Source organism: Brienomyrus brachyistius, chromosome 7 (genome assembly GCF_023856365.1).
Source record: "Brienomyrus brachyistius isolate T26 chromosome 7, BBRACH_0.4, whole genome shotgun sequence".
Classification (NCBI taxonomy): domain Eukaryota; kingdom Metazoa; phylum Chordata; class Actinopteri; order Osteoglossiformes; family Mormyridae; genus Brienomyrus; species Brienomyrus brachyistius.
In genome coordinates this window covers 13,854,116-13,875,761 of record NC_064539.1, presented here as the reverse complement: position 1 = coordinate 13,875,761, position 21,646 = coordinate 13,854,116, and the positions used below count along the sequence as shown (strand labels likewise).

Below are 21,646 nucleotides of genomic sequence, written 5' to 3'. Positions count from 1 at the left end.
TAAACTACAAGCATTGGGAATTTTTGTTTAATTCTGAGAGAGAAGCAGCTATATCCAATGATAACTATAGCTATCCACAAAAAGAGTGAAATTTAGAACTATAATGATGTTTTTACAACCCAACATGAGTGCTGTGCAAGATTTGGTATTCTGGTACTTAACAAAAAGTAATACAGTAATATACAGTATATGCCTTTTATGTATGTTTATGGCTTGCAGTTCCGTGTCACGTGGATTGCCTGAGCTGCTCCCAGAATCCAGGTCTCTGCGATAGATGCAAGGATCCCCTCTCTGTACTACATAATGGACACTGTCTTCAAGACTGCCCCCCCGGCTTCTATCAGAATGGCAACACCTGTGCGGGTAGGACCTGTTTCCTCCCATAATTGCTGACATCCACCACACATATCAGTCCATGAGTGTACTGCGGGAGACCAAGGGAAGCCATGCTTCCCCTATAAAAATGTATGTAGAAAAATATACTTTCGCATCTTATATCACACACACACACACACACATTAGTTATTATTTCATTTTAGTTTTCGCTTTGTTTGTGGAAATACTGTAGCTCATTCAAACTGCACCCTTGCTGTTCAAAAAACTGCCGCAAGTGTGGCAAGGGCCAGAAGCCAGAACACACTGACATCCCTTAGTTGAAAAAATAATTTAATTAGCCAGTCAGAAGTGTTCGTCAGTGAACACCACTTAAGTATGCAAAGCACAATAAAAAATGAATCAGGGGAAGCCAAAATGAAGTTGGCTTCAGCTCTCTTTATTTTCTTAATTAAAAACACGCTACAGGAAGACTTTGAAAATGGGCAACCTGGAGATTTTCGTGAACAATTACTTTACAAAACAATTGCAATTTGAAATTATAGAAAGTCAACTCTGATGCTGGATATAGTACAGAAACTGATGAGAAGAGGTATGCCATCGTTTAATGGAGTGAACTACAACAAAAGTGAATGGCTAATTGGTAATGCTAATCTAAAAAAGCTATTTTGCTGTCTTTTATCTGACAAGTCCAGATGCAAGAATCCATGGGCAAGAACTGGCTTTTGCAATTTAGCGGAGCTAACCAGAGCAGTAGATCTGCATGTCCCAAACTCACATAATGTTCAGTTTAAAACTAGAGGTGCACCAATAACGTTCTTACTAATTTAGCTTTCAGCAGTATGTAAAAAGATGGCTCCTATTTCTTGTTAAATCGATTAGTAGAATCAGTCCGCGACAGCTTTATATTTTTAGCAGCATTCAAGCTGAACGCTAATGCTGTCACTCAGTTTTTCTGCATCCCAGTGGGTGGGAGTGCAGTGACTTTCATCTGCTGTGGCGTCTTACGAATACCCTTTGCAGGAAGAGCATCGTAAGAACGTCGGATAAGAGGGTGACGATCTGGAAATATGTTAGGCCTTTAACATGTATTAATAGTACAGCAATTTGCAATCCTTATAAAAAAAAAACAAAGTTTTAAGGAGGAAGCAGCGTTTAGTGCAAAATCCCACTAAACAGAGCTCATGCAATTGTGCGAGACAACGCGAGTAATACTAAAAATCGCAATGGAGCCGCTTGTTTGGGCTGTTTTGCGCACTCGCAGACATGCGATATGAGAGGCTGCTATCGCAGTGAAGTGTAAATGATGCTGTTGTCAGTTGGATAAAAATTGTAGGGCACTGTAAGCATTCATCACTTGCGTATACAGTACATGCTTGGCAGATATTCAAATTGAACTGCAAATGTCTGAAAAACATTTGAAACAAGTTACAAACTTGGTAGAACAGTATGCTATGAAGGTTTCCAGTAGCCTAATTACCATTTTTTGGCATACTTTTTTTCATTTGTATTTACTAGTCTTAAAAATATGAATCATATGTAAAGCATAAATATTTATATATTATATATACATTTATTAGATTATAATATTGAAGTAAAAATAGCTCTTGTATCGGAATCTATATCGGTTTGTGTATCAGAATCAGAACTGGAACTGGAAAAATGTGGATGAACTCATCCCTATTTATAACTTGCGGTAGTGACGGCAACTTCTACTGATGCATCTAATAGGCTGGGCTGCCCTGGTCATTTCTCCTACACACTGCTACTGATTTTAAGAGAGTATCCCTCTATGTATTTTACATGCTATTTTCACATACTTAAAGTATTAACTTAAAGTGTAGAACTTTGGCATCCTGCAGCATGACTCCACTGCACATCTCAGTGCAGCTAAAAATGGACTGTGAACTGTAAACATGGACCCCCCTCCCCCCCCCAGATTGTCAAAAGGTGGCAATCTTAAAGTCTCATATTGATAGTGAGTATACTGTTGCTGCCTCACAACTAGAGCCGAAGGCATCCCTATAAGTCTAGCATGCTGGATTGTCAGTGTTCGATTTGCAGGATTCCAGTGTACAGGATTGTCTTATGAATAATAAATGGCTTAAACGGTGACTTCTAGAATGAAACTTTGGCATTCATATTGACATTGATATTGCAAAGCATATCCTCAGTAATTAATTTTCATATATTTTTTCTGTTCTTAAATATGCATTAACTTGTGCATAATGAAGAAAAAAGTGTTGCCATTATCAACATTAGAAACTAGGAAAAAAACATTTATGAAAACATAATTAAGTAGTTTACCTTGTATTAAGCTATGCATCCTTGTTCAAGCAGCTCACTCAAAGTGCATTCAGCCAGTGTGCAACGGCCTTTTTCTTGAATGTCCCCTCATACAGCCTGCAAGGCCTTGTGCAGGATGAGTGTACTGTACATTGTGTGTATGGTTTCTCCTGATGAGTGTGTCAGTGTGTCCCGTCCTGTGAAAGGTGCCTTTACCAGGACAAAATGACATGCAAACCTATGTATGATGTTTTCTGGTCCAATAACTGTCCTTTAGAAAACTGCAATAAATGACACATTTAATTAACCAAAGTAGACGTGGAGTTTTGATAATGAAACGATGGCCTGTAGTTACACTTGTCAACTTGTCAGGGTTCATAAGACCATTAAAAAGACTATGTAAAATGCTTTGAAGCAGGGGTCTCCAACTCCGGTCCTGGAGAGATACTATCCAGTAAGTTTTCTATCCTACCTGGCTTCGGATTAGCCACACCTGCTCCTGGTATTTACTTGAGAACTAGTGTGGTTCATCAGAAGTCAGGTAGGATAGAAAACCTGCTGGATAGTAGCTTTCCAGGACCGGAATTGGAGACCCCTGCTTTGAAGAGTTCAATGATAGCCGTTAGTGAAATATGAACCTATACTTAGGGGGTTTGTCAACCTACATGTAGTGTTTTTGTATGTGACTAAAGTATCGCAAATGTGATATAGATTTACAGTACTTGCTTTCATTTTTCTACAATGTGCCTCAGTATTATACAGTGGTATTCTTCATTCCGTAATATCTGAGAAAGGTATCCAGTATATTTCCTACCATGCAAAGCCAGAACAAAACAATTTCACTTGGTACTTGTAGGTGAGAATTTGATTTAGCATGCAGTTTAACATAACAGTTGAATTATTAGATTTCAGCAAATTTTGAAATTATAAATGCAGCAAGGAAAGCTATTTACAGTTAATGATGTAATATTATGCCTTTGAGAAATTTGGAGATATGTTTCCTTTGTTAATCTTTCATTAAATGGCTCTCCCAAAGTGAAATCTTCTTTCATATTACCTTTTAATGCAGCAGTAGGTTTAATCCACTTCCCTTATCCATAGGCTGATTTCCATTTGTCACAAGACAACCTGTTTGGATTTTCCTCCTGCTAATTGGGTCTAGGAAGAGCCAACCTACGCTGATTACAACCTATGTTGTTTCTGGAAAATGAGAAATGTAGAATACTAAAATACTACATGTTATAAATTACATAACTTTGTCCCAGTTACTTTTGCCCCAGTGCCAGTGCTGGACTGGTTCTCGTTTGATGTCTTTTGAGAGCCTGCTCGCGTTTCTCCCAATTTCAAAAATGAACAGAACAGAAATGTTAGTAGGCAGAAGTGAAAATAAAGTAAAGGTTAATCTTTATTGTAAGACCCCACCTAGAATATTGTGTGCAGGTTCACCTTACCTTAAAAAAGATATTGCTGCCTTAGAAAGGGTTTCAATGTACGATTCGTAGTCTAAGAGGAATGTCTTTTGAGAAGAGGTTAGCTGAGCTGAATCTCATATAAGATTCTAACAGGATGCTGTTCAACCAAATAGTTACTTCAGTATTAGTTCAAATACAAGAACTCATTGACATAGGTGAAATTAGTGGTAGAACATTGTACACTGGAAAACACTTCTTTACACAGCATGTAGTTATAATATGCAATAGTCTTCCTTTTAGTGTAGTGCAGACTAAAACTTTGGCTGAGTTTAAATCATAGCTAGATAACTTCTTAACAACTTCTAGCTATTAATTGAATTCTCCCCAAACCAGCTTGATGACCGAAATGGCCTTCTCTTGTTTGTGAATTTCTTACAGTATGTTCTTATTTCGTTTTTTGTATTTATCTGTTTTGAATTTTAAGTTATTATAAACTGCCAAACCAAAGCAATGTTTTCAGAGTATAACTTGTTATACTCTCTTTATTGCATGTATCTATTTTTTTTCTGTAAATGCTCCTCCGTCTGCGTGTTTTAGTTTATTTTCACTTGACATTTTATCTCTGTCCTTTTAAGGATCGCACAACGAAAGAATCTGCTAAAACTGCACTATATTTATATTTTATTATTAAACCTGCAGGGTGTTCCACGAAGCAGAATTAAGGGAAAGTGTGACTTATTTTGATAAGTCTGCCTTATTTAAATGGGAGTTCCATTCTCTCAACGTGTCTTAAATGAATCCCCGCTGAGTTACCTTGGTAACTTAGTGAAGTGAACAAGTATGCTCAGGACCAAGTTAAGTGTCTCGCTTAGTTACTGTAAACATTGTCTCAAAGAGCATCCGATGTGTGGGAACTGATTCCCAAAAGATGAAATTACGCAATCTCACTACTCATGTCATGTAATAAATAAAATAAAGCATATAAAAATTACGTCTCAACATTCCAATTAATTACAAAATAATTAAAATAAACACGTATGAATATTACAAAGGTCAAACATGAAATGCAATGACTGAAATAAAAAAAAAAATACATTAAATTAAGATCAACAGGAAGATATGTTTATATTTAGTTTAGTCACAGTCTACTTTGAAAGTTTATTAGTAAAAAGCAAAGACAAGATATGGTTATTTGTGCAGAACATTTCACAGGGATTCGATTGAAAGTATTTTACAGAGAGCAAAAAATAACATTTTACAATGAGAATGACATGTGAACTCAACCGAGAAGGTTCCCTGTTGGCAATGGGGATCAAACCAAGAACTTTCTGGGTGTAAGGCGATAGCATGAACCACTGTATTAGGTACTTGTAACATTTATATAACTTACACATTTAGTCTGTCTGCAATTCTTTGCCAAACCAACTCCCTGGCTTTATTTATGGCCTCATTATTGCCTTTTTTTAGCAATTATATCTTTGTATTCTTCATACAGCTCCATCTGCAGTATTTGTTCTGCAGCGGAAAAAAACACCGCTCTCGTTTTACACGCTTTCCGACTCATTTAATCGATCTATTGTTCATCCATTCCTTTCGGCTTTTTAAATATCTCGAGTGTGTGCACTAAGTGAGACTTGCCTTGATTAGTTACGGCTGAACTGTATTAGTGAAACGACATGAGGCTAAGTTTAAAGATTGTTTGAGTCTGAATTTTCGGGAAAGTCTGGCTTTCTTTAGCTATTTTCATGGAATACTCTCCTGGCCAGGAAATCGATCTTTCATTTTTAAAACAACAATAATAATTAAAAAAAAAAAACTATATGACATTATTCAGCTGATAAGCTGGTAAGTTGTTTCGCTACCGACACCGTTATTAGACTACATTATATCGGTTATGGAGTGAATATTCTGGGTATGCGGAAGGTTTAGAACGATAGCCTGTCTTTCTTGCACTAATGTCTGGTGCCAAATTCTGAGAGCAGCTTTACTGTGGTGCCATGCTGGAGCCGTTTCTCTGGCCCTGGGACATTTCTTTGCGGCAGAAACACACGGAACTAGTTCCGGACGGGGAAATAGTTCAGCACGGTCACCAGCACAGCATTGATGAAAATGTGTGGAGTACTTAGGTATCCCTTTTCACGCTTTAAACAATCCATTACATTCAGTAGTTTTAAAAATTACAGATTTTATAAATCATTTGACTAAACTCACTTCAAACTCACGTTTAGTACCATTGAAAGTTGATCTTTTGAGCACATAAAATGCATAATACATACATGCATTTATGTCACAACTAAGAAAAATTTGGGTATGAAAGCTGCACCCTCCATTCTTGCTGTCCTATATGCAATAAGATGTGTTGCTGTAGAGTGCTGTAAATTCTATTTAGCATGAAAAGTACTTTTGCTTTTCTAGGTTACATTACAGAGAACTGCATTATATAAACACAGGCTTTAAATGTAATAAAGACATAAGTGTTATGTGCAGATTATTTGTGATTCATTTGCTATCCCCAGGCGTCCTACTGTAATGTATTGAGAATTCCAATAAAAATATAAGTTATGGGCACAGCCTTGTGAAGTCTACTGAATTACTGTACCCAATGAATTTTTGTAAATGCCAAATGTAAGTCTGAGTGTTTCTTTTGAGAATGCATTTTTACTGGATCGTATTAAATGTGGCATCGCACTGTTTCCTTGCGGCATCATTTTATGCAGTGCACAAAATAAATCCGGAATCAAGGTCAGCCTTTAAAGCTCATTTAAAGAGCTCTTCTCACAAATTCTATATTAAGACTGCAAATGCATTTTGCTGCATATGCACTACCTATGCTGTGAATCGAAAGTTCATTCATTCCTGATTATGTGGTAACATAATTGCATTTATCTATTCGCCAGATGCATTTCCACAAATCAAAGATCAGTTAGAAAGAGCTTTATGCAACTGATGTAGAGTATCAACATAAGTCTCTAATCAGTCAGTGTAGGGCAAGGGTAGGCATCCCTGATTCCAGATTGCCGGAATCCAGCAGGTTTTCATCCAACCTGGCCTCTGAAGAACCTCACCAGACGTCTGGCAGATCGTAACCCATCAGGCAGGATGGAAAACCCACTGGATACCAGCACTCCAGGATCAGGATTGCCTACCCCTGTTGTTGGGAATCTTCTGTAGTGTATCTACACATATGAAATAGAATATACAGAATGTATTAGACCAAAAGTTAAACATACAACACATCTAGTCAGACTTTTGAATGCAATCAAAATGCACAGATGAAATGCGGTCTAAAATACTATATATGAGTCCCTTTTTAATGAGGTTCAGGAGTCCTGAAGCCCATTTCTACCCAGAGTTACTACAGATGAAACCAAGCATTTTGATTTCTGGCCCTTCAGACCTGAGACAGACAGGCAGCCTGATTTACAATAACATAACGATCTTCTAAGCCTGTAGCGTTTGAAATTGCTGATCTGTTCCCTTGGCAGTCTTGCATGCCAGGACTGAGGTGTCAAATGCAATATGAGCTCAAACTGGTTACTGATTGAGGGAGACCGGGAAGGGGGAGTGAGAGGAGTATTTGGGGAGGGAGACCACAGCAGTAGCATTCTGAATGAGCTGGATGAGTTTTTTTTTTTCCTGGCAAGCTTGAAGTACATCCGGAATAGGAATTTAGTCAGTGATCATGGCCTTATAGCTGGCTTTACAGATCTCTGAGGTATGACCAGATTCATTGAAAATTGTATACTACTGGTTCTTATTAAAGATGAAATCAACGATTTTGACAGATGCAGCAATTTATTATGAGTTATTTAGCATGGTGGTGGAATCGCTGTTAAGTGATGGACTTGCTCAGTTGTACAAACGCTTATCTTTGACATGTTAAGCAGGAGCTCCTATTAGAGAGGGAGTGGAAAGGAACTTTGGTTGGAACGCTCTATCACCAGCATGGGGGACAGGAGAATGGAACACAAATATAATAAACGAGGTAGTTTACAGGGAAGGGAAACAGCACTGATCTTTCATTCAGCTAGGCTGTGGTGGAAAGGGAGCCCTGCTAGTAGTGCTGGGAGGTATACCAGTTCATACCGAAAAACGTTTTTTATTATCGTTATGATATGAATTTTTCTTATACCGCAATACCGGTTTAAATAGCCTACACAATGTTCATAAAGTGCCGCAGCTGCACCGCTAAAAATGTACCACGAAAGATCAGAAACGGAAGATATAGCTGATGCTGGAGTTGAAATTAATGAGACCATGCGGTTGTCAAAAAATCGATTCTCAGATGGTAATCGATATTAAAAATTAGTATCTGATTAGATACTTATTTTCACTATTATTGATACCAGCAGTGCTGTTTTCGCCTCAATCGCCACATTTGACACAGCACCACTACAGTGCAGGCATGCGTGCACGCACACATACACACTCGCGCAGCCTCTCCCCTCTTCTCAATAGCCGCTGAACGCATTCGCGCTGATTAACACACACATACACAGTTGGCCAAATGTGGCATATGCTGCAGTTGAAGACACTTCGCAAGCGGCTGTAGTAAAAAAAAATGCAAAAGTGCAGACGAGCATGGGTCGATAAACCTCTATGCAAAGTGCTATAAAGTTGTGGTGATGAAGTCAAGTATCACGTCAAACTTGGAGAAGCATCTTAAAGACTGACATCCTGCGAGAGCAGTAAAGCTCGCGTTCCAGCAACACTGAACTATTAAACACTTATCAAAAATGTTAACTTGGCCGGCGCACACCTTAACATTAGCCGATTATTTATAAGCAGTTAGCCAACAAACATGTTAGCTGTATGTTATCATTAAGGTAGCAGATTTACGCAATGGCTAATAATAAAATAATATAGGTAATGTGGGAACAATGCAAAACAAAAATGTGTCCTGTAAAATGTGGTAAATGCCCAGTGATACTTAAAAAAAAAATACCGTCATATACCGTGAAACCCATATAACTTTGAAAAATACCGCGATATAAAATTTTGGTCATATCGCCCAGCTCTACCTGTAGCAATGAAGGCTGAAGGACAGTTCTAGCACTTGATTAATCTAGCTGTATGGACAGAATCATGAGCAGTAGGCAATTTTTGTTGAGATTCTTGTCTTGAAGCCCGATGGAGTAAGTCCAGTATTTTGGCCTGGAAAGAAATGGGTTTTGGGAATGTATATTTTCAAGGGAATATGAGAAATGGTATTGGTGTGAAATTACAGATTGAGAGTGCCCTCAGAGTATATAAGAAACATTTTAATTTTATGGTAGTGCATAGAGATGATCGATATTGTACAGTATACTGTATAAGTTGTTATTTTTGGTTACACTTGAGGGGGCCACAAATAACTTAGTTACTCAATTACTACTCAAGAATAAATCATGAACTTATATATTTCCTGCATGAAATACATGAACCACCATGATTGATTATTGATGAACGAACATGAGATCAGTATGTGACTATCACTCAGTTACTGGTTAATTATTGAAATAAGTAAGAGTGTAACTTGCCATTTGTGCCCTCTCAAGTAAAGTGTTACCATACTTTCTACTGTTGTTACTACAAGGACTGTATAAGTGAGACATTGCATGGTAGATTTACAGTGTGTTGAAAAATCAAGTAAGCACAGAAATTTTGTAAAAGATGTTGGTGCCATCAAATTTAATTTTAGAAATATGACAGCAAAATCCCTAACATAACCATGAAAATTCACATTCAGTTGATTTACTTTGGGACTTTTGTATAAACCTGCATATTTTTTTGGCAGTTTCAGTTTCCAAAGCTAATAACAATCATATTACAGTATAGGATGAAGTGTTTTGACTATAGTTATTTGAGTGATGGTACTTTAATGCTTTTTGTCTTCTCATTAATTTATTGCCTTATGGATGTTTATCTCAGATCAGCTTATAAAACAGCTGTGACAGCATTCACAAAGCAGTCATTGAATATTTAATGTTGGAATATTTAATAAGTAAAAAAATTCTGAAATACGGAGTTGTCTGCATGAACATATAGTGAACAGTTACACTCAGAAAACAGTTATATGTAACAGTTAAATGTACATGTGTATTAGAAATGCATATTCTTATATATATATATACACTAATATGTATGTATGAAAGTGTTTTAACTAGGTGTCTTGGACTTGAAGGAATCTAATAAAGAATTTCAAATAAAGCACCTACATTTCATATAGGTGTCACTGATTTAATTGTAATTTTCAGCCAGTGGCAGCTCCTTTAAATTTAAATTTTACTCCTGCGTGAAACTTGTGATAAATCCCGCTCACCCCACTATCCCGAAAATAGCAGTGCTGCAAGATTTTCCCCAGAAACTGCACCATGGAAAATGTACCTCGTACTGTATTGTCCTGAACAGCAGTGCAAGGACAGCTGTGGTCAATTCTGGAGCATTTTCCCATGATTTCATTTTCTTAGTGGGGGATTTTTCTGCTGACAGAATTTCAGTATCCTTCCTATTAACATGTCATACTAATTACATACAGGTGTCAGACCTATATCTACTTTTACATAAAAAGGGGGGTCCTTTCTCTGTTTCTGTATCACACACATGGGAATACCTGGAGGAAGAGCATCTAATAATTAGGTCATGTCATTCTACCTCTGTCCTCTTTTCCCAGAGTGTCACAGCTCGTGTAGGACTTGCTGGGGGCCTTCTACGTCACACTGCTCCCTCTGTCCTGGGACTATGGTCCTGTACTATGGGCAGTGCCTGCAGACCTGTGGGAAGGGCATGTATGCTCATGACAGCATTTGTGAAAGTAAAGTATCCTTTAGTTTGCTTACAGCATCACGATCCTTCTGGCCATTGGTTTTGTTGAAGAGTTTAACAGTAATGGCTGTATATCTGTAGGGTTGATATTGAACTTTCAAATTGATTAAAACTGCTTTCGGAGTTTACCTAGAGATATGCTGCATTTTCCCTCAGGCTGCCACATGTCCTGCCTCTCCTGCATTGGACCCGAGCCCTCAGATTGCCTGAGCTGCCTGTTCCTGGGGGAGGCACTACAGCTTTCATATGCTGGGGTCACACATGGAACATGCGTGTCAAGTTGCAAGGAGCATTTCTACTCGGACCCAGACAATGTCTGCAGAAGTAAGTGTTTCGATATTAAGTCTGAAAGGGGCTCTAGAATGTTCTCCTCTTCGTGTAGGGATCATATAAAATAATAGGAAAATTATTTTTTACCCACAAAGTGAATGATCTTTTTTGAGTTTATTTGTGGTTAATTGTTTTATAAATAAGTCATAAAGAGCCTCAATGCTGAGGCAGGGAAATGCACTGATGGGTGAAATAGACTTAAACTTGCAGTATTCAGGTTTTCCTTGAGGCCATAGTCCATTAGGCCGCCCCGGGGGATGCAGGTTGACATTATGTGCAATAGCAGTTGAAGGTCTAAAAACCAACCAGCTATTATATGTGACACAGTGTCTCCAAGCTGTCCCCATTTTCACAGTTTCTTTATAACACTTTATATTTGCTTTCCATGCTCCACAGCATTTGGCTATACACTGTTTGTCTGCCCCGTGACAAAATGGAAGCATTTGTATAGGGATCCATTGTGTTTAAAATATATGTCGGGAATTAAATATGAGGAAACGTAAATCGTAGAGACATCAGTGGCACCCTATATACCACCCAGTTCTCCGAAGGGGAATAAAAGTGAATTCATGAAATACATTCCCGGCTCTGCTCACAGCCAACTTAAGCTGCCAACATTAACAAGGACGCACCTCCAGCTGCTCCCATGAACAGCTTCTCTGTGTCTCTGCACTGTCACCTCCTTGCTAGCTATAGTCTGCTTTTATACCCAGAAGGGAGATTTCGAGGATTTAATGGAAAACTGCTGCCTCAGGCGACTGATCCCTGTCGCGATGTTGGGACGGCAATAGTGTTCTAGGATTAGCCTTGCTCAGATGGAGAAAGGGCAGAAAGATATTGCCGGTTGAAAACTCTGAACTTGTTCAGCTCAATTATAATTAGAGAGCATAACCCCGGCCTGCAGAGGTAGATTGTGCCTGATTTTTCATTTTGTTTGGGTCTTTGAATTAATAAGTTGAAAGAAGTATCAGTACTTGTCAAGTAAAGTGAAATAAATGGCTTAAATGCTTTTGTGACGGAAGATGGGATACGTGTTGAAACCAATTATGTCTGTCAGTTACAGTCGGGAGTCCCTCAAGACAGGACATGAATGGCATCATTTTTATGCAGGGGTTAACTTACGCTTGGCAGAAGCAATCGGATTCTACTAATGGTTCCTTTCGCTATCTCCAGGTTGCCATGACTCCTGTTTGCAGTGTGCAGGGAATAGTACACTCAATTGCACTGCTTGTGCTTCTCCAAGTGTCCTACACCGAGGAGAGTGTCTGCGCAGGTGTCCCCAAGGGTACCACCGTCATGGACACGCCTGCAGGGGTGAGAACCTTTCCAAGGATCCGCCTCATAATGTCTCCTGATATAAAATACGTACAGTATATACCAGTGGTGGGAACTTGAGTCACTGATTCGCAACTTGACTCAGACTGAAGTCGCAAATTTTAAAACTGATGGGATGACCTGGAGTGGGGTGGCATGGTGGTGCAGTGGTTAGCACTGTTGCCTCACACCTCTGGGACCCGGGTTCGAGTCTCCGCCTGGGTCACATGTGTGTGGAGTTTGCATGTTCTTCCCATGTCGTCGTGGGGTTTCCTCCGGGTACTCCGGTTTCCTCCCCACAGTCCAAAAACATGCTGAGGCTAATTGGAGTTGCTAAATTGCCCGCATGTGTGAGTGAATGGTGTGTGAGTGTATACTGCGATGGGCTGGCCCCCCATCCTGGGTTGTTCCCTGCCTCGTGCCCATTGCTTCTGGGATAGGCTCCGGACCTCCCGCGACACAGTAGGATAAGCGGTTTGAAAAATGGATGGATGGAATGAACTGGACCCAACTTGGACCCTATGACTCGAGAAGACTTGAGGTTATAGTCCCCCCTCTGGATACCATGACATTAATTTTATAAGATGCATAACTCTCTGCATACACACGGATGTAAAACGTGTGTGAGGACAGGCGTAACAGAGTGAACACTGTCTTTTCAACCTATCCCTGTCTAAGAAGGACTTAACCTACAATCAACTGTGGTGGGATTTTGCAGCAGCAAGTTTTAATGACCAAAGGTGAAAAGAAAAACTGACCTGGAATGTATTCAAGTTACATGACTTGCAACTCGACTTACACTTCAGTCACAATTTTTATTGCTTGTGATTCGATAGCAAAAATGATGGAAAGACTTTGACTTGAATTGGACTTAAAATGTTTTGACAAGACTTTACTCAGACTCACCAAGGAGTGGCTTCTTCCTTCTCATACTATATAAGAAGTCAAGAGATATCAGAAAGAAATCTCATTTATCTATCACTTTGACATTACCTCTTGTGGAAGTAAGTGGGTACCCTGAGTGACACTGGAAATGTTTATCAAAACGACATGTTTGGAATACAGAGTTAGAAAGTTGTGAATGTGAAAGCAGAGGAGGAGATGTGGGGCGGGGGTGGGAGGAGGAGGAGGGCAGAGGACTATTCAGCCATGGCCCCTCATGACATTGGGGCCCACAGCAGATTTTACCAAGTGGCTCTTTCCATTGCAGAAAATCATATGAAGTTCACAACATTTTTACCACCCACCCGGGGTTGGCATTAATTAACTTCAAGGGTTAATTCATTAAGCTTTGCTAGAACAGTCTCAGGTTCCAGAACAGAGTTTTTACACTCATGCTGTGAAATTGAAAAAAATGCTGTGATAGCATCATGGTGAGCACACACACACATACACATACAAGCTACTGTACAGGAGATGTGTATCTACAGTGCTACTCCCTAAGCCACCTTGCTACCGTAACTGCAGTATTTATTAGTGGCTCAGTGGGTCGCATTTTGTTTATGTATGTATGTATATTTTATAAATCTCACCTTGATACTTTAATATGGTGCAATTATTTATAAAATCCTGTAGGGATGTAGGAAAGGGTATGTCACAATGTAACACTCAAATTATCTAAAACTCTGCTCCAGCTAAACTGTGATCCTCATTTGTCATTTCCATTGATAGTCTTTAATGAATTATACAAGAGGCTACATTTTAAACGCTCGCAGGCTAAATTCTTTAATAGGACTGGAATTTGACTTTATGATCCAGCATAAAGCTACCCCCCACCCCCCACTTCCCAGACTAAGTCTTGTTCTTCATTTTCCCCCCTAATCTATGTGGCACAGCCTGCCATCCAACCTGTAAGGAATGTTCCGGCTCATCAGAGACACACTGCTCACAATGCTCCCCGGACACCATCCTGGAAAATGGCTCCTGCCAGACCAGGTGCCCAGAGGAACAATACCGCAATCACACGGGACTCTGTGTCGGTACGTATACAGGGGTGAGTCATGCCTCATTTAAGGAGCAGAGAATGAAGCCCAAGGAAAAGTAGAAGTTGATGCTTACCTGCCTGGACTTTCAAGGTTTTGAAGGTTGCAGGTTCCCCTTCACCCACAGGGCAATACCATGGTAATCGGGAGGGACATGCTTATCCCCAATGCTCGAGCAAATATGTCAGCTAATCATCTCAATGTAAATTGATTTGTCAAGGGTGTTCAGTTTGTTATAACTTTAAATGGCGTAAAGAGGCTGCTTCTAATCTCATCATCACCCTTGGATTTTCAGACCGTCTCTGGAAACATGCAGTAGTGTCAGTGAATGCTTTGGGGATGTTCTACAGAACCAAAAATGTGTTTAACTTCATTTGGGCTGTTTCAGCACCGAATGGACAATTCTTCAAAAAATTCTGTATTCCCCACTTTCAGTGCTTTTACTGCATTACTTCTAAGCTTGAATGAAATGCATAGATACATAAAAAATGGCAAACCTCATATCTACTGGATTTTAGCGGATGATTGTTATCCAAGGTTATATATAGAATTTTGTGATACCATGTATTATTTTTGACATTCGTCAGCTTAAATCTTTTAATAACTGTTTAAATAACACTCCCTCTTTGATATTCAGAATGAGGGCAATGGATTTTCAGTGAGATTTTTTATTGACTCTGTTTCAGTGCCAACAAACATAAAATGTAATATGCAAAGACAGGGGGCCAGATTTCATTTTGCTCTAAACAATCAAGCCCCTGGTGTTTGCGTGAATCATGGTTTATGGCCACAGTGGGACAACTCTTTCGGGGGTTGACTTTGACTGATTTTAGTGGTTAATTAACATCATAATTTTGGGCAAAATGTGACTAGCATTTTAATCAGGTACATTTTAATAGGGTACTGGCCCTTCTCATTTGTACCGAAACCATTGTGCATTAAAATGTCCATTAACATATGTAGGGAAATTTACAGCCTGTACAAAATATTTTAAAAGCATACATCAACCCATTACTTTTAAAGTGTCTGTCCATCATTTAACTCCTGGTCAGGGTTATGCAGGGGCCTGGAGCATCTCAGGCACCATAGAGCACAAGGCTGAGGTGCATCCTGGATGGGATGCCAGTCCATCACAGGTATATACATGCACATTAATAATAATAATAATAATAATAATAATAATAATAATAATAATAATTGATACTTTATTGATCCCCATGCGGAAATTGTCTTTATGCCTCCCTCAACTTCCTCGTTCTAGAGTAAGTTGTCCGCGAAGGGCTGCCACCCGTAGCGGCACCCAGGGAGCTGAGGGTTAAGGGCCTCTCTCAAGGACCCGCAGATGTGCTGAGGCTGGGTTCCTTCCAGTTACTTTCTGATTACAGGCACACAGTCTGAGCCCACAGAGCCACACGCTGCCCCCTTATGATATTACCCCCATTATGGGCAACATCAAGTCCCTGATTAGTCTAACTGCATGTCTGAATTGCAAGAGAAAATCCACAGGAAAAACGTGCAAGTCCCACTCACACAGATGGGATTTGAACCCTGAACATGCGCTACAACAATACCAGCCATTGATTTACTATGCCACCCATCTTAAATAGGGTCATTTGATTTTACATTTTACATAATTCAACCCACAGTTTAATCACTTTTCAAAAATGCTTGTCACAATGCAGTTAAAATAAGCCTTACCTAGTTTAATTATTGTTAAATTTTTTTATTATTTCTTAATTTTGGAGTAACAGTATTAAATACAGACCTATGTTTACTGATGAGATAAACAAGAATGGGACTTATGTGTCAGACCTGAACAGGCCCATAGTGTCACTGGAGGAGACTAGGAGGCATGAGATCTTGTTCAGATTTGTATCAGAGTTACAGGAGTGAAGCAAAACAGAACTCAAGAATGGAACAAATCAATACGAATACCCTTGGCCACCTGAATCTATTCAGGCCACACCCTTCACCCCTCACACAGTGCAAATAAATGAAACATATATTTATGGGAAACAATTGCTGTTTGGGGGTTATTCAGAAGATCACAGAGACTGATCCCAGCTTAAATAGATTTAAGTGATACTGTAGCTTTAATAGCCATCTCTGGTCAAGGCCATGCATGTGTTCATATGTTGGTGTATGCTGTTAAAATTGGACTAAATGCATGCACACACACACATCTGTGTAATATTACAATGGATTATTTGCAACAGCAGACTGGAAAAAGCCAAATTTAAATATACTCAAGATAGAAGCTTAAATCAACCGATTGACAGAAGGATTAGAGGAATAATAAATAAAAAATTAAAACTGAACTCCAAGCAATTAAACAAGTGTTTTGTCTTTTGCTTGATATTTCAGTTAAGTTTTTCTTTTGATGGTGAAAATAATGTTATGGTCATTGAAACAGGAACCCTGTGGTAGTGCTTTTTAAACAAGTCGTTTGAGCAGAGTGAGTGCAGCAATATATTTAATTTGAGACATTATTATATAACCTTCAGCTGACACAAGAATGCAGTTAAGTAAACTGAAGTAAGAGTACCTGGATAGTTACAGACAGGTCTATAAAAGCCTATTTCAGTATACCTAAGGTTCATAAGTCCTTGTGCTAACTTAGACACACAGAGCATGACAAATGGAAGCAATAATAAGAGTGCTGTTCATTACCCTGACTACTGTCTGTGGAGGTAAAACCACTAAAGAGTTCTTGCCAGAAAACACAAATCCATGACTTCCCTTGCTAAGGAGCTTAAATATTTAGTCATAATACTCTGGCACAAGGGTGCTTCTTAATATCATTGTGGCATTTTTTATAGGCTTTGGTTGACTGTTAAATGTGTAAATCAGTACCAAAATAATTATGACATTAATTGGGCTAATATGGGAAACTGTCAATAATACAAAACAACTATCTTTCACCGTGACATACATTCCCCAGGATTCCATACCATTCTGAGATTTTCTTTTTCATTTACTTAGTTAATTGCAGCAGGAATCTCAGTTTCCGACAGCACTTCAGAATCTATGTTCAAGCTGGCTTCTGGGAACAGGGATTACCATGCAATATGATCCATTGTTTTTTTTTATTCTTAAACCATTCAATGATTATTTAGGACCTGTGGATGAAGTCATGGATATATGATTCTACTTCTATCAGTATAGAAATTATTCACCATAAGTTTAACATGTTCACATACAATGAATTTCCATTTAATGATAAGTACCTGCCCCTGAAAGGGGTTTAGTGGAACCTAACCATGTCAGAAAAATGCTTCTCACAGAACATTTATCTACAGTAAATAAACTCTGAAGCCTGTGGCTTCTTCTGGTGTTGGCCAGACAACAACGTAATAAACGGTGAATCCACTGGCTGAATGATTGCTTCCCCATTTCTCACCTTGACATTTGCTTGTCTGTTATACCTTGCATATAGAACCAATGCACAAACATTACATTGGATGCAGTTTGCTCCACAGCTCCCATTAGGGAATGATGTTTCTCTCGACCACTTGCATACCAACATCACCATAGCTATAGTTCCACAATCTTTCCAGGCTCACTCATCTCCAAAAAGTCATTCCTGTCTTTAAGTCCATGAGGTTTCTTCTTCTCTAGTCAGAATTATCGCAACCTTGGCCAACATTGTATGTGATTGTGTAGTAATTGATTAACAAGGCCTGCCTTCAATATTCTATGTATTGTTCATGACCTCTGTTTTCATGGAAAACACTAGCATGGCAGATATAATTTCCATTTACTCTGCAGTAGAGAAAGAATATAACAGACTGATCACAGTGCCCATATGTAACAAGATTTTACCCTCTGGGGTCTAGGGGTAGGGAACACACTTTCACTGACTGGGGCATGGTCACACATTTCATTCAATATCATAAACTTAATTCATGGCAAATAAATAATTTCTTATATATCTTAATCTTAGTGTACTTTGTAAATATGTCAGATTTATGTGAAGAATTTAAGGCAGCTAGGCCCTGTGCTAAACTTTGTCACCCTGAGAAATGGGAACAAACTGGAACATAGGCAGGAAGAGAAGGAGGGGGGGGGGGGGGGGCACTGGGCCACCTCGTAATGCCAGTACATTTCGGAAAGCCGAGGGTACACGGATAGGGTCAGGGTGACATTAAGCTGATGCTGCGGAATTGCAACATAACAAGATAAGAGAAAAGGAAGAGAGTGGGGACTAACGCCAGAACTCTCCAAACAATAGTTGTATGTTACGCCAACTGGAACGGTTCCAACAAGAACGGCAGACGCCCTGTTTGGGTTATAAAAACCAGACACTGACCATAGAGAGAGCTTCCCTTGGTGTGTACTTTTGTGCATCTGAGAGTGGCTCCCGGATCGATCTGTACAACAAATAAAGAGAGCTGACGTGCAACTATCCTTCACCTCCAGAGTGCATCTTTTCCTCATCAACGGACTCGGTGGAGTCTAACTCCAACAGTTTGTAATTTGACATCAAAGTATAGACATTGCAAAATGCAGTTTGGAGCACTTGCAGAAACATTATAAAAGTACATGGTAAGCAACGGTGGCAGTTTGTTTTGATCCCAGATATCTGATCACCAAAGTCTTGGGTACATGAAGATGAATAATTGGTGTAGTTGCAACATTCAGTTGGATAAATAAATAAGAAAAACCTAACTCATGTCACTATTTCTGGCCCCTTTCATTGAATATGTTGCAACTTTCATGTGTATGCATGAGCCATTCACACCTGGCCACATCCCCCCCCCCCCCCCCTCCTTTTATGGCGCTGATGGGGATGTATCTGGATCGCGTTTCACCGTCAAATTACCATGCGAATATGTTTTGAATACGCGCTAATGCGGCTTTTTAGAATGCAAATAGTGATCTTCAGGTCAGGGCAGCACTACACGCCCCTGATGTAGGTCAGTAAGGTGACATGTTTTTCAAGACAGTTTGCTTCCCAAGGGTCTGGCAGTCATAATATCAGGCTAGGCTTTTATTTACCTTAGCTTTAAGAACTAAAAAAAATGTCCTTCTTGTTCTACTTAAGTAATATTTATTAGGACCAGAACATGATTTATAATACATAAGTGGTAGTGGAGGCCTAATAATTAGGGAAGCGCAATTGCAATTGAAAGAGTGCTGGTTTGAATCCCCGGCCAGCGAAGGAACCACTGAGGTACCCTGAGCAAGGTACTGCCCCCAAGCACTGCTCCCCGGGCGCTGAATTAGATGCCCCCTGCTACTGTATGCCCCAATGTCACATATGGGATAAATGCAGAAGACACATTTTGTTGTTGTGTACTGTGTGCTGTGGCGTGTCATCACTGATCACCTGATGATTTTAAAGAAAAAGCAAAATGGAAATGTTGAGTTATCTGTATTTCTTGATGGACGGCTCCTAAAAGGTGGTCAGGTCTTTGTCTAAGAAATGAAAACGAATAACAAACACAAAAAGTTACAGATCTTGTGAAGAGCCACATTTCCGTAATTTTTATACAGCAGGGCAGGGCAACCAACATCTGAACATTGGAGCATCAGAGATTGTTATCCAGGAGGTTCACTTACATTTTTATATACACATGATTGATTATTTTTTTCAATAAAAATATGGCAATATTTTGTGTGTCTTGTTTGTTAATAAGGCTGTCTGTTTATTACCATGACCTGTTGAAGATCAGGTTACATTTTAGGAACTATTTATGCAGAATAATTTCAAGTGAATAAATCACAATCTTTTTTTCTTGCACCAAAATATATCCAATTTGTATTTATTTTCCTTTAGGAGTCTATTAGCACACACCCACTGTTGCCATCAAAGCTGTTTGCTGAATGGGGCAGTGTAGAAACCTCACTGTAACTCCACCCCTTTCCTGTTACCCCTAGCCTGCAAGATGGACTGCCTGCGGTGTGTCTCGGACCTTCGGAACGACGGAAGTGTCTGTCTGCTGTGCAGAGACCCTAAGAGTTTGACACTCGGGGACCACTGTGTGACCCACTGTCCCCCTGGACACTACATCCAACTGGGAGCCTGCAACAGTAAGTACCAGTCTACCAGTAGACTATGATTCCAACCACGGCAAACTCTGTTGTGGTTTAGTTATGTATTTGTTGAGTTGTTCATCTATCCATTCATCCATTTTCCATTCAGCTTATCCAATATTGAATGACAGTGAGTCTATTCCAGGAAACATAAGGCTCCACAATGTAATATAACCACAATACACACACACACACACACACACACACACACACACACACACACACACACACACACACACACACACACATACAATATGCAGTGTTACAGTATTTCAACTAATCCCCAGTATGAAAAAATTGCATTTTTTTTTCCTAAGCTGTATAAAATGTCAGGATTTCCAAGTCTTTTAAACATTGGCAGAATTATACCATTGAAAAATGAGTGGAATCTAGATTAAAGGCAACAGTAAAATCCATGTTAATAAAAAACATATATATGAATCTGCAGTATATTTTTAGATATGAAGATTTTGGGCCTAGATTTTTTTTTTTCGGTTCTGGAAAAAATGCTTGTGATTGTGTGAATATTGCTAACACCTCACAAGAAATTATTGACATTATTAATGATTGGGTGGCACTTTCGCCTCACTCCTCGAGGGCTGGGGCTTTGAATGCTGCCTCTGTTTTCTTTGTGTGGCGTTTTCATGTTCTTCCCATATTGCGTTGGTATTCCGGTTTCCTTCTACAGTCTAATTCAGCTTAATTGACAACTTTGAATTGCACAGAGTGTATGATAGTGTGTGTGTGTGTGTGTGTGTGTGTGTGCGCCCTGCAATGGACTGGCATTCTTACCAAATTCCCAGAATGCCTTTCTTCTTTTTGGGGCTCCCATGAAGACTGTTTTCCTGTGCTTCATATTCCACTCCTGTGGTTCCATTGTCCACTCATCTTTGTGTGACTCACTGCCCCCTGGGATCTTAATGCCAATGAGGAATGAGTTTACCGAGGTGTGTTGGCTGCACTTTCTATTCCTGTTTTATTCATATTTCAGACTCTACATTTTTTTATATCTCACCGACTTTAATTGTTTAGTTGTACTTCTTGGTTTGTAATTGTGATTAATACTATGAGCGCTGCACTCTGTAGTTTACACCAATCAATGCCTATCACACAAATCTGATTGGATGTGCCAGTGAATTGTAAATTAAG

At 39.3% G+C, this 21,646-nt stretch overlaps 1 protein-coding gene across 1 annotated transcript in view; it reads left to right on the top strand.

The window, feature by feature from the left end:
* Positions 1–21,646, top strand: part of LOC125746435 (extracellular matrix organizing protein FRAS1-like) — a 141,162-nt gene that overhangs the window by 64,305 nt on the left and 55,211 nt on the right. The window contains exons 12-17 of the mRNA XM_049020384.1: positions 220–363; positions 10,684–10,824; positions 10,992–11,159; positions 12,339–12,479; positions 14,315–14,458; positions 20,342–20,494. Of these exons, the coding sequence (XP_048876341.1) occupies positions 220–363; positions 10,684–10,824; positions 10,992–11,159; positions 12,339–12,479; positions 14,315–14,458; positions 20,342–20,494 (891 nt within the window). The remainder of the gene's footprint in view (positions 1–219; positions 364–10,683; positions 10,825–10,991; positions 11,160–12,338; positions 12,480–14,314; positions 14,459–20,341; positions 20,495–21,646) is intronic.